Below are 12,839 nucleotides of genomic sequence, written 5' to 3' on the forward strand. Positions count from 1 at the left end.
ATGGGCATCATCCGCTCAGTCATGTTTTTGCTAAGAAAAATGGATTAATTTTACATCAGTTAACATCCATCTTCCATTTAGTTCCGTTCTGTTCACATCCGTTTTTCATCCATTTACATTTGTTTTTTTGTCCGCCTCTGTTTTTTTAAACAGAACAAAAATGCAGACTTGTCCTGTTTAAACACGGACCTGAACGGAAGCAGCCAAAAAAACTGGCAACGTCTGTTTATGTGTTTGCCAATAGGAATGCATTGCTGTCCATTTTTTATTCATCAAGAGATGGTTGAAAAACAGACAGATTAGATGCCCATATGAAAGGGGCCTTACAATCATAATGCCACTGCTAGATCTTTCATCCTTGCTCCCAGGCCTTCTTGACTGACAATTTTACACTTGGTCACCAGACTGCCTTTTTTATACCATATTGTCTAAGACTCAGTGATTAAACCTGTGGTGGAACTCAGAGACTCCATCCTAATATTGGCTATGGAAAATATGCTTAACTATCACGATTTCTACTAACATTACCAAACTCCATACATCCCTTCAAATAGCTGAATCATAACTAATTCTCTCACTTATGAAGTCCCCAATTTAGAGCATATCTCAATTATATGATGTTGTCCTGCAATTAGGATTGTCATCTTACCCTAGATTCTTTTCCTAGTGGGAAGCCGACCTTCATGAGTAGATATCAATGAATCAAAGGATACAATCCTGCAGCTTTCTCATGTTTCCTCCACATCTTCTGAGATGGAAAAAATTAATTATAAACTCCTGTCTTGATAGTATAATTGCCCAGCAAAGCGACATGCATTGTTTCCTGATACGCCCTTTTTGTGCTGGAAAGATAGCCACACATGCACATATCTGGGGGGCTGTCAAAATGTTTAATACTTTTGGTCAGAAGTGTCCAAATTGATTGAACAACTCCAGAGTTCCAGGGGTAAATATAACCCCTGGGCTCTTGCTTCATTGTACAGTTGAACCAGTAGGTTGATACAAAAGGCAGATTACAATTCTGGTGTTGGACAACTCACTAAAATGGCATTGCTTAACTGAATGAGAAGGCAGGGTGTGATTTTAGATCATACAATTTTCTTTCCTTCCACAGGTGAAAGGAAAGAAAATCACTCGATACCCGCATCAAAACAGTCAATGTTGATGGTTGCATCCCTTCTGCAACGCTATTGAGTTCTGCTGGCGGGGAGCCTTCTAGCAGATATAGCCGCTGGCAGCAGTTGCATGTAAGAAATCTGACCAGCTGGTTGTACCCAAGTCAACAAATGGATCAACCTGGGTACAACCAACCTGCCCATAGATGGATTGAATCCTGCTGAACCAGTCAAGATTCGGTTTATCTATGGCCAGCTTAAATGTGAGGCCTGTGCATAACCTGTAATTAGGATTCAAGGGGTTGAACAGATTCACAAACATCTGTTTAAAAAAGTGCCTGTAAGCACTGTTGTTACCTTATCTGACTTTTCTGATTTGCATGTTTGTTCTGAGACAGTGACACAGAAAGTGTTACAGCCTGTGGGTCAGCACAAAGCCAGGCAACTACTCATTTCAAACAGAAAACAAGTACAGACCCTGTAGTTTTTCCAATACTGGTTTCCTGTAAAAAAAAAATAAAAATACAAAATTACCAATTTAGTGGCAAATTTAGTGTAAGCTTCATTCAAATAATTTTTTTTATACACAGAAGCTTTGAATAGGCATGTCAATTCATTCCTTGAGACACACAACAATAAACAATACATTAACAGATATTCAGAGGCTGTCTTTTATTTAAGTATAAATTTAGGAAAATGGATAGAACTTTTTTTTTTAAGAATAAGCAGTATATTTGTATCCATGGGTAACAGGAATTAGAAGATTGTTATTACAATTAGGTGTATTTGTTTGAAAGACAGAGAGCAGTTATGTAAGACATTTTAAAAGGCTTATGCTCTTGTGCAAAACTTGCTTCAAAGCAAGTTAAAAGAAATTCTGAAACATCTGTGATGTAAAGCTAGCAATCTTGCACAGGTTGTAGCTCATTTCAACATTAGAATGTAATGCCTACAGTGTAAAATATATTCATCTAATGACACCAGCTTAATCTGGCAATTTCCAATTATACAACCATTCAAAGTAAAATAAAAAATAAAGTAGGCAGAAACACCCAACAACAGGTCTTTTTTTTCAGCCAGTACGTAACTGAACTTTGTTCTGCTATCTTCGACACTAGCCCTGTGCTCACCGCTAATTACCCTCACTTGTAAATACAGAAGTCTGGACGCACAAAAATAATGCTAGCATACAATTAGAACATAGAGTATGATTAAAGTTTATATTTTTTTGGTCCATTATCTGAAACAGTTCCAATATAGACCAGCCCTGGCCAACGAACACAGTTTTAGGCTGAAAAGTGTTTTGTGTGATTTCCTAGGACAATGGCAAAGAAGGGTTGACTGGGTACAACATCTAAAAACTGAGTAACATCCACTGCCTCCAGACACACATGGCAATATATGTTAAATAGAATTCTGAAACTAATAAGGCATCCTAATCATGCATCTTCCAATGCCTCAGAAGCACCCTTCTAAGGATAATTACACTGTTCTCCAAGAGGAACATCCGCTACGTGCTGGATTTTTCAATGGCATGTGAACATGGCCATAGGAACCCATGTGCACTAACATTTATTGTTTATTCTTAATATATGTGAACCATTATCCACATAAAAGCACATTAGTGTAAAAAGGCCCTTAGGCAACAAACCATTAACCATCTACAAAACATTCCCAATTGTGTATTGCCAAGTTTAACAGATGGCACTTAATGTTGCTTATATGTGTAAACATTTTAATGTGAAATGTAACTCTTCATACTAAGCAGTTCATGTTACTTTCCTAACAAAATGTTTCAGTATCAATTCAGTTACTTGGTGGCTTTGACTGTCCACCTTAGAGTAGTTTATTGTGTACTGATTTATCCTTCAGAAACAAAAACATGATCACATTTACAGCAGTTAGAAATTCAGATTGTATCAAAATCCCATCTAAAAGAAAATGGCATTACTAATGCCTTGAATTAACATCTTTGCATGTTTAGTAGCACAGTATGGGTTAAATAATACTGTCCAGGGGCTTTTACAGGCATGTTCTGTGATTGGAGAGAACAGCGGGAGAGCAATCAGATTTTTGCAAGCACAATGGCATCCATCGACTCTTCCCATCTAACTGCAGACATGCTAATTAATATATTTCCCTATCACCAGGTTGTTTGAAATAGTAATTAAAAGAGTAATTGAAATGTTTACTTGTTGTAGGAGTGTCAACCAAGACTTGGAATATAGCAATTACCCAGGATGGATTAGAAGAAGACGATGAGACCTTTGAAGTCATTTTGAATTCTCCCGTGAATGCTGTTCTTGGCATTAAGACAAGAGCTGTAGTGAAAATTGTGGACCCCAGAGGAGGTATTCTTTTTTGATCTCCATCTTAAAATTTGAAACAGTCTTAGCAAAAAACCTACTTTCTTTCAGTAACAAAATGTCGCCAATAATGATAGCTTTCATAACAAAAAAGGTGCTCTTTTTTCTAGTTTTACTATTGTTATGTAGGTGATATGTATGGAGTCTATAATTGTAAGATAACCTTTAGTTGTAGTGCAGCTATTAAAATAATTGTTTAGTAATGCATGTGTGATGAATATACTGTCAGATTCCACCCTGTGCAGAGATTTTCCCTCTCTAGGACAACAAGCACCAGCAGAATGAGAGTGATCATCACTGGGGTAAGTTAACTAAGCAGTTAACCCTTTATACATACAAACTGTTGCCACCAAATGTTTTAATGGAACTGGCACCATTCACAGCATCCGCTGTTACAATTCTTGCCTTTAAAAAGCGTTTCCATTACTCACTGCCGCACCCAAACAGGAATGTAACAGAATTTACATTATGATTATTCTTCACAGAGGCAAGGATCTTTAATTCCTATTTAGAGCTTTAAGAGATTCCTTAAAGTGGTTGTAAAGGCTATTTTTTAAATTAATATAAAAAACAACATTATACTTACCTGCTCAATTTTATTGCACAGAGCTGCCCCTTACCTCCTGAAGTCCCCCACTGGCGCTGTCTGCTCCTCCTTTCCTGCGGGTTCCCCCTCAGTAATCATCGTGCTGAGAGGCAACCTGTGTGGGAGTGCTCCTGAGCCAGGCTGTCCATAGACACACACAGCCAGGCTCAGCCATGATTCGCTGCTCTTTCCTCGCAAGATTTGACTGACAGCAGTAGGAGCCAATGGCTACCACTGCCCTCAGTGTCTCCTGTGAGAACAGGAAGAGAGAGCAGCAATGCTGCAGACGGGCACAGTGCTGGATCAAGAGAGGGCTCAGGTAAGTGTTTAGGAAGTAGGGTGGGGGGGGGGGGGGACAAGTATTGGAAGTTTTTTTACCTTAATGCAGAGAATGCAATAAGGAAAAAACCTTTTTTCTTTTATAATTGTATTTTATTGAAAGGTTTTACAAATACATAACAAAAAAGGCCCATACAAAAAGGTCTTAGGCATACAATAGTGCAATGTAGATAAGTTGTACAAGAGATGTCTGTTGACAATGAAATCTCAAGAGAAGAAATTATCATGTTTTCCAAATGGCACATCCAAAGATACACAAAGTCATGAAAACAGGTTCTAGACCAAATACTAGATATAACAGTATGTAAATGAGTCTAAAGGGAAGTTTCTTAGAAGAGGGTACTTATCGATGGAGTGTATAAAATAATAATGTTGTCCGTAAAGGTTGGTGGGCTTTACAACTGCTTTAGGGAGGGGGCAGAGAAGTGTGGAATGAGAGGTCCCATGGCTCCCATATGGCTTTAAAGAGAGAAACAGCATTACCTTTAATGGCAGTCAAATACTCCATTCTTCTGATCTCAGCATTAACTTTCAATGATTCAGACAAGGGGGGTATTATTATAGATAGCCAGTTCAAATGAACAATTCTCCTGGCCTCTGTCAAGATATGTACAGTTAGTTTTTTGACTTGTTTGGGTAAACCCGGAAATAGAAGGCCCAAAAGAAAGTGAATAGGCTCAAAGAAGGGTGATATTTAGAAGTTGTTGCAAAAGAATGATAATTTCCCTTCAAAAGGGTCGGATACACCCACATGGCCAAAAAAATATGAAAAAATATGTAGAATCTCAGGTGTTTTATATCAAAACATCATGATTTTATAAGTTTTCTTTTTGTATACTACACATCTAGATGATTTGGAAGCGATGTCCCAGATTTGACCCCACTGATTAAGGGGAATAGGTTGTTGAACGGCTTGTGACCATTTCTGCATATAATGATTAGAGTCTGCAGTCAAAGGGAGGTCCTCAGGTTATATATAGAGGGAATTGATCCTTGTTGATAAGGTCCTTGGACAAAGATTTGTTCAAAGGTTGTGGGCTTCTTTAAAGTTAAGAGGGGAACCCCCCAAAAAACCTTTTAAGTTTATAACTGTTTTAATTTTTAGTTAAAGCGTTCAGATATTCAGCTTAAAGATTTGTAAATATCATTTTATTGAAAGACAAAATGGAGCACAAAATATTTACAGAAAATATATTACAGAACAGACAAACATCAGTAAAATAGAAGGGATTAAACATGAAAAATACTTACCGTATTTTCCGGCGTATAAGACGACTTTTTACCCCCTGGAAATCTTCTACAAAATCGGGGGTCGTCTTATACGCCGGGTGTTGTGCTGAAACCATACCTGTACTTCCGAGCTGACGCTTCTGCGCATGTCTTCGGCAGCAGTAGACGATCGCTGATTACCATTCCTCGCAGAACTGCATGAGACGTCGGATGCAGCCGTTCAGTGCTCGATTGAGCTTGACTGAAACTGTGACATGCGCAGAAGAGTCTTCTTGCCGCTACCCGATGTGTATCCCTTCTCTGCATATCACAGTTTCAGTCAAGCTCAATCGAGCACTGCTGCATCCGACGTCTCATGCAGTTCTGCGAGGAATGGTGATCAGCGATCGTCTACTGCTGCCGAAGACATGCGCAGAAGCGTCAGCTAGGCAGTACCTTGTGTAATTGACCCCTTTATGAAATACGGTAATTAACATTAATTATTATATAATAACAACTGTGGCAGTTCTCAGATCATCTTGGAGACAGGGAGGGCTGGGCAGGCAGGGAGAGCTGACCCACCCAATCCAAGCAGGCTTTGTATGCAGTGTGCACAGTGTGCACAGAAAATACAGAAAATACTGGTACATCGCTTGCCGTGATTGGTTGGTAGAGGGGTAGTCTTATACGGCGAGTATAGCCCAAACCCTATATTTTAACAGGAAAAGTAGGGGGTCGTCTTATATGCCCAGTCGTCTTATACGCCGGAAAATACGGTATTTAACATTCACCCGGTATTTGGTCCAATGCAGTTTCCAATTCACTTACAGATTAAAGCAGCTCATAATGTGGATGAGTAATTTTTTTTAGTTGAACCAGTGGGTTGTACATAAAAAAACTGACTCAATTTCCCCATCAACATACTTTATTTAGATGGGGGAAACTTCCATGCAGGGTTATTTTCTTCTGACAACTGGGAGACTTTCCTGCAGTCAGAATACATTGATCAGCTGATCAAGCAGGGAAAATCCGAGTGGTTGTACAAATGTCGATCTAACAACCTCTCTGCCCATACATAGATCAAAATTTGTCCGGTCCCTGCTGAATCGGTTAAGTCCAGTCTGTCAGAGTCAGTGGCCCTCATAAATAACTCTTAATAGTTTCAGCGGTAAAATGAGAGCTTGGAGCTACTAAATGCAGCTGCTTTTCATGTCCCTGGAGATTAAATACAATCAGAAAGTTCAAATAGCATGGCAATAGGAGTGCCAAAATATTTTATTATTCTTAGCTGACACAGCCTATTGCTATCTATTATAAATACATCTATATTTCAAGATAATGGAATTTCTGTGCTCAGAATGTCTCCCCTATTCACTCCACACAGTTTGGGGTTTGTCAGACCTCATTATCATTGCAACGTGGTTAGCAGCAGTCAAACTGTTGAAGTGCATAGAGAAGATCTTAAGCATTTTATTTTGTCTGGTTTATTACTTATTTTGTTCTCACAAAAAAATTCCCTGGGATTTTCATTTGTACACAGTTTAAAAGTTCAACTTCTAGAAAAAAAAAAATAACACTCATAATCACCTAGATGGCTGCAGCACTGATCTCAGCTGCAGCTCTTCCCTGCCGCCTTTAAGACCGAGAACTGAGTGATCAAACACCACTGATCACTCATTTTTAGATTTTCAGCCTGCAGAGAGCTGGTGCCTGTCAGTCACTGACTCTATGCTCTGCCCCTCCTGCTCTGTTTCTCTGCTCAGCCCCTCTTGTGCTCACTCAACAAACTGTACTCCTGTGATACATAGGAGAAGTAAAGTCAAAATAGCTTTGGCTATACCTGTCCTTTGGGTCTTGTCTACATACAGCATTTGCTTCTGATAATCGTGATTATCAGACACATCTTTAATTATCCTAAAATGCATGGTACACAAAGAAAAAAACAAGTACCAAGCAGAAATCATATTTTACTAACTAAAATGTTACATTAGTATACACCCTACAACATCATATAAAGAAAACTGGTCTAAAACAAAAAGTGCTAAATAATTTAATGTGTTTATTGTTTCACAGTAAGCCAGAATACAAACATTTATGGTGATCAAGGGTCATAAGAAAACAGTAAATTGCCAAAAATGTAATCTCTTGGAATATTTACAGTATACATGTCAATAAGGTATAAGGTATACAGTATTTCTAAGTGACTGCATTAAGTTAAATAGGAATTGTTGGCTTCTATTTGATTTTTGTGCATTGCATAGTTGGAGTGTGCAAATCCTCTAGTCAGTAGTTGGCGTACCATACTATGGCGTATCCTATATCATCAGAAAGAGTACCTACGATCCACGTAGTAACCAGTAAGCAATAACGTAACAAGTTGGAATTAGAACAATTATAGTAAAGAAAGAGGAGTAAAATTAAAAAAAAAAGAAGTAACAGAATGAAAAAGAAAGAAGATGGAAAATTAAAAAAGTAGCTCTCCTCAGTCCAGGTCCCAGCTTGCCTCCCTGACGTCAGGGCTGCTGATAAGGTAGAACAGCCGGCCCTCCTGTACTAGGCCCATGCCCCTTCAGTTCCAAAGGAAGGTCTGGGCACCTGCCGAGCAGGATGTCCAGCTATACTGCCTTATTGCTGAAACTGATCCTCTCCATCCTCCCCCTGCAGTGCTACGGACTTCTCCTCCTCCTCTCCCTCCCTCTCCCTGCACTGCAGAGGGATGAATTCTAGCCTCTGCACCTCCATCCCCTTGCTGCTGGGGCCCCCTCCCCTGCAGTGCTGCCAGCTTGACTCCTACCCTATCCTGCTGGCAGCTGCTGCTCCTTATTTCCTGAATATACTCAGTGAGCAGTCAGTACTGATTGGTCTTGTGTCCATTCGTCACTGAAGCATAGTAAACTGTGTTTGTGAATTAACAGGAAGCTTGTGAGTGCTTTCTATTCATTACTCTGTGCAGCTGAAGCTGTAGAGAAATTAACTTAATGAATCTATGTCCTCAGTTCCTTTCGCAGTCTCAGATGTGAGACATCAGACCCCTGATGTCTCACATCTGAGGTCTCAGATGTGAGACATCAGGGGTCTGTTTAGACCCCTGATATTTCACCAAAGACCCTCCAACAGAGCAGTTACAACAAATAAATACATTCTAAAAAATGTAAAAAATATATAAAAAATCAATTAAAAAAAATTAAAGATTCACATGGACACAAACCACCACTCACTCTAATGGCAACACCCTCGGCCTTGTATTCTCCCACCTATGCACTCCCTGTAACCTCTCTAACACCCCCTTTCCTCTCTCTGATCACAACTTCAACAGCTTCACACTCTCCCTGTCTCCTACCTCCCATGCCCCCAACCAGCAAACATATACCTGCAGAAACCTCTGCCACCTCAGCCCTTCCCTTCCTACCGAGTGCCTTTATCATAAAATTTCACCCCTGTCCTGCCAAGACCTACAACAACTTACTATCATCAGACCTGGACATACTTGCTCCTCTCCCTACATGCAGAACCAGGCCTCTCCTGCTACAACCCTGGCAAACATATGACACCAGAAGTCTCAAGAGACACAGCTGTGCTCTTGAGCAAGCGTGACATAAAACCAAATCCCTGCAAGACCTCACAATCTACAAATCTGCCCTTCTCAAATACAACTCCAGCCTCCACACTGCTAAACAAGCCTACTACAACACTCTCATTAATACCCTCTCATCCAATCCTCATCAACTCTTTTCTACCCTTAATTCCTTACTTCATCCCCCACTGCCTCCACCACCAACTTACTTACTGCACAGGAGATTGCCAGTCATTTCAAGAACAAGATTGACACAATTCGTGATGAGATCTCCTGTGCCAAGCTTCCTCCTCCAACCAACATACCAGGTTCAACACCACAATGAATACTCTCCTCCTTTGGTCCTGTTACCACTGAGGATGTTGCCAAACCTCTTTCCGAGGCTCACCTCACCACCTGTCTCCTGGACCCTGTCCCCTCACAATTATTGCGGCCTCCTTTCTGCTCTATCATAAACTCTCTAACAAAATACTTTCAACTGTAAATTTAGCAAACCAGAAGAGAGCAAATAAGAAAGAGGTTGACTGTTAGGATGTACATATGCATTAAATGCAAACTGTACTCTGCTTAGAGCCTACTTTATTTTTTTTAGGTATTTGTCAAAAGAATGTTGGAGAACATTTACAAAACTGCACCTCCCAACCAAAATGGAGTCCTTGCAGAATTGGTCTGGTGGAAGTTCCCATTCCTAATTTGAAAACGACAGATGAGGGAATTAGAGGAGATGTACCTGAACATATCAGTCTTGTACAAACTGGAAAGAAGAGACTTCGGGTTATTGGAAACGGAAAATCTGTAAGGACTATACATAAATAAGAATTACACTTAAACTTTAACTAAATAGGCATACTTGCTTTATTATAAATTTCGATAACACATACAATAATGCTTCTGCTTTTATCCATAAAAGTCTTAACTTATGGCTTGTACAGCAGCTTGCTATGGGGGCACTCAGAACAGGAGGAATCAGAAGAGCTAGCAGGGGACTCAAAAATAAGTATTGGGGCTGCTTTGTGCAAAACCATTGCAGAAAGCAGGTAAGTATACAATGTTTGTTATTTTGGAAAAAATATGTAAACCTTTACAATTACCTTAAATATGTTCCTATATATATATACACACATATTTCATACTCCACTACTCATTTGCATTGTTGGAGTCTACAAAGTAAGCAGTGAAAACTAATCCTGCATTCCAAGCAATGTAAAATCTGGACACAACATGCAATTTCCACAGCAATTGAAACTTGGTTTTAAAGTATTTTAATAGGCACCCAAGGGAAATGTTTGACTTGCACACTAATTATATGAGATAATGCCCAAATGTCGCAATATGATTTGGAATGCCCAGCACCCAAATAGTAAAATTATTTCCAATTATCCATAGACATATCGGAGTTTGCCTTAGGCGGTTAATGACAAGGTTCACGTTTACGCTTAAACAGAATGCCCTAATGTAGTAAATCTGCTGGCATCTTACAGACCATTAATTCTAGTTCAGCACAACTTGCAAATTTAATTCTAACAGCCTATTTATACAGCCTGTGTACAGATTGTAGCGTTAAGTAAAAATAGCAGCAATAAGGTAACTCTCTACTATCACGTCACATTATTAAATGCATTTCCAACTGCTTGCAAGCTTATTTAAAATGCAAATGTTTGAAATGTCTATTTTAAGTAAAAAATACACCTTTTGTTTTAATTTATAAAAATTTACTAAGTACATTTCTGGTACAAGAATAAAAAAGAGATCTTGGCAATAAAATTTGAAAAAATAGTTTAACTATATTTGCCAATAAAATAAAAACAATGAATCGAGACTTTATCATTAATATTATTGGAGTAAATCAAACAAACTTCTTACAACAATACTCCAGAAAGATATAAAAGATTATAATTTTATCTAGTTAAATATTCATTAAACAAAAGTATTTTAGATGCAGTTAGTTTAGGAACCTGAATCTTTCTTTATATTAGCTTCTTATGTGCTGAAGAGCATGATGCGGGCGAGTGAGAGCCTGCATTGTGAGTCAGTCAGGCTCTACTCTATTGCACTCTACTGCACAGACTATTAACACTGGATGCATACTGACTGAAGGAATAAGCTGCATTATCAGAGTGGTCACCTCACAATCAGTGTGGTAAGGACTAATTTTTCTTTAGTCAGAAGGCTGGGGGTAGGTTGGTGACAAATTTGTATTGTGTAAAGTAACATTGTCACCTTGCCCATGCAGGGCAAATTGACAATGTTCCTGTTAAGGACCCTTCTGATCCCCTTATAGTCACCTTGCCTGGGCTCCCTTGCCATTTCTTCCTCCATCGCTACAAGCACTGAAATCAGATGTAGCAACCTACAGGAACAGTTCTGTCACTCCCTTAGTTATTTGTATGGACAGTGCTTGGGGCCTACGATTGGCTGCTAGGCTAAAGCACTGTGACAGAGGAGCAAATGCTCCATGGTGCCCAGAATGCTGGAAGTGTTGCAAAATGAGACAGGAACAGTGAGGGAGTGCAGGCAAGGTAAGTATAAGGGGGTTGGGGGGCCAAATAGCAGTTTGTTAAATTATAGTTCTGCCACTAGGAGTCTCAGTACTGTGATACCAAGGTTGTAAAAAAAACTTTTTCATTGCAAGATACAGGGGTTGGATAAAATTATGGAAACACCAGGTAAATGAACAAAATTGTTTCTAAATATGGTAGGTCTTGGATGGTGGATACCACTCTTCATGCAAAAATTGTTCCACTTCTTGCAGAGATGTCAGAGGCCATACCTTGTTCTTCAAAATTGACAGTAGTGGCTCTATGACATGAGGTCTGGTGACTGCAGTGCCCAGGCAAGGTGCAAGACTTTGCATGCTCATCACACCACAATTTGACAACACCAACTGTGTGAATCGGAGCATTACTGTCTTCGGAAACAATGTCTGCACCATGGGGTGTACATGGTCAGCCAAAATTTGTACATAGTTGCTGCCACTATGCTTTACCTTTGGCACAAGACAGTCCTGGTCATAAGCTTGGGACGGTGTTCACTACACGTAAACATGTCCAGTGGTTGGGAAAAGTGTAAAGCTCAATTAATGGGACCATATTACAGTCATACATTGATCGATAGTTTGGGTGCTGCACCACTCTCCCCTCTTCTGAGCATTATTATCTGTCACTAGTGGTTTGGCAATTGCAGCTCACCCTTATTTGTTTTAATTATGGAGTTCCCTCCACACAGTTTTTGTGGACATGGACTTTGGAAGACTAAGACTGAGCTCTGCAGTCACATTTGCAGCAGTTGTTTTCTTATCCTGGGTCCCAATCCTGCGCAATGTCCTTTTGTCTCTTTCATTCAGTTGACCATGTTGACCACGCTTATGCTTTTCCCAGAAACTGTATACTCTGTCATAACCTTTGATACTGTACCTCGCGACATGGCAAAAAAATTGGCAACTTCATTCACAGAGGCACCAGCTACGTGGGCACCAACAATTTAACCTCTTTGAAGCTCAGTAAGCTCTGATATGACGCCGTATTACTATCAGCACACGCAGTGGATGACAAAAGTGAGGCTTCCCACCTGTTAGCTGGTGTCTCATCACACAGTGGAAGTAAAAGAATGTTACATCACTTCCTCTTTCAACACAAAACATTTCTTCACTT

At 39.6% G+C, this 12,839-nt stretch overlaps 1 protein-coding gene and 1 long non-coding RNA gene across 4 annotated transcripts in view; one reads left to right on the forward strand and one right to left on the reverse strand.

Moving 5' to 3' along the window:
• FREM1 (FRAS1 related extracellular matrix 1) overlaps nt 1-12,839 on the forward strand; it is a 151,329-nt gene that overhangs the window by 106,734 nt on the left and 31,756 nt on the right. Inside the window, exons 29-30 of the mRNA XM_089678089.1 lie at nt 3,317-3,466; nt 9,782-9,984. Of these exons, the coding sequence (XP_089534215.1) occupies nt 3,317-3,466; nt 9,782-9,984 (353 nt within the window). The remainder of the gene's footprint in view (nt 1-3,316; nt 3,467-9,781; nt 9,985-12,839) is intronic.
• LOC149461570 (uncharacterized) overlaps nt 1-12,839 on the reverse strand; it is a 522,205-nt gene that overhangs the window by 58,356 nt on the left and 451,010 nt on the right. The window contains exons 3-4 of one of the 3 annotated variants that reach the window (XR_016312818.1): nt 1,593-1,618; nt 714-748 (exon numbers count right to left, since the gene is read on the reverse strand). This is a non-coding gene — a long non-coding RNA (uncharacterized LOC149461570). Of the gene's footprint in view, nt 1-649; nt 749-1,472; nt 1,619-12,839 lie in introns of all 3 variants that reach the window. The other 2 variants (XR_016312819.1, XR_016312820.1) reach the window with 2 other exon arrangements.

Source organism: Staurois parvus, unplaced genomic scaffold (assembly GCF_062004578.1).
Source record: "Staurois parvus isolate SC_StPar_1 unplaced genomic scaffold, SC_StPar_1.0 ptg000198l, whole genome shotgun sequence".
In the NCBI taxonomy this organism is placed as follows: Eukaryota; Metazoa; Chordata; class Amphibia; order Anura; family Ranidae; genus Staurois; species Staurois parvus.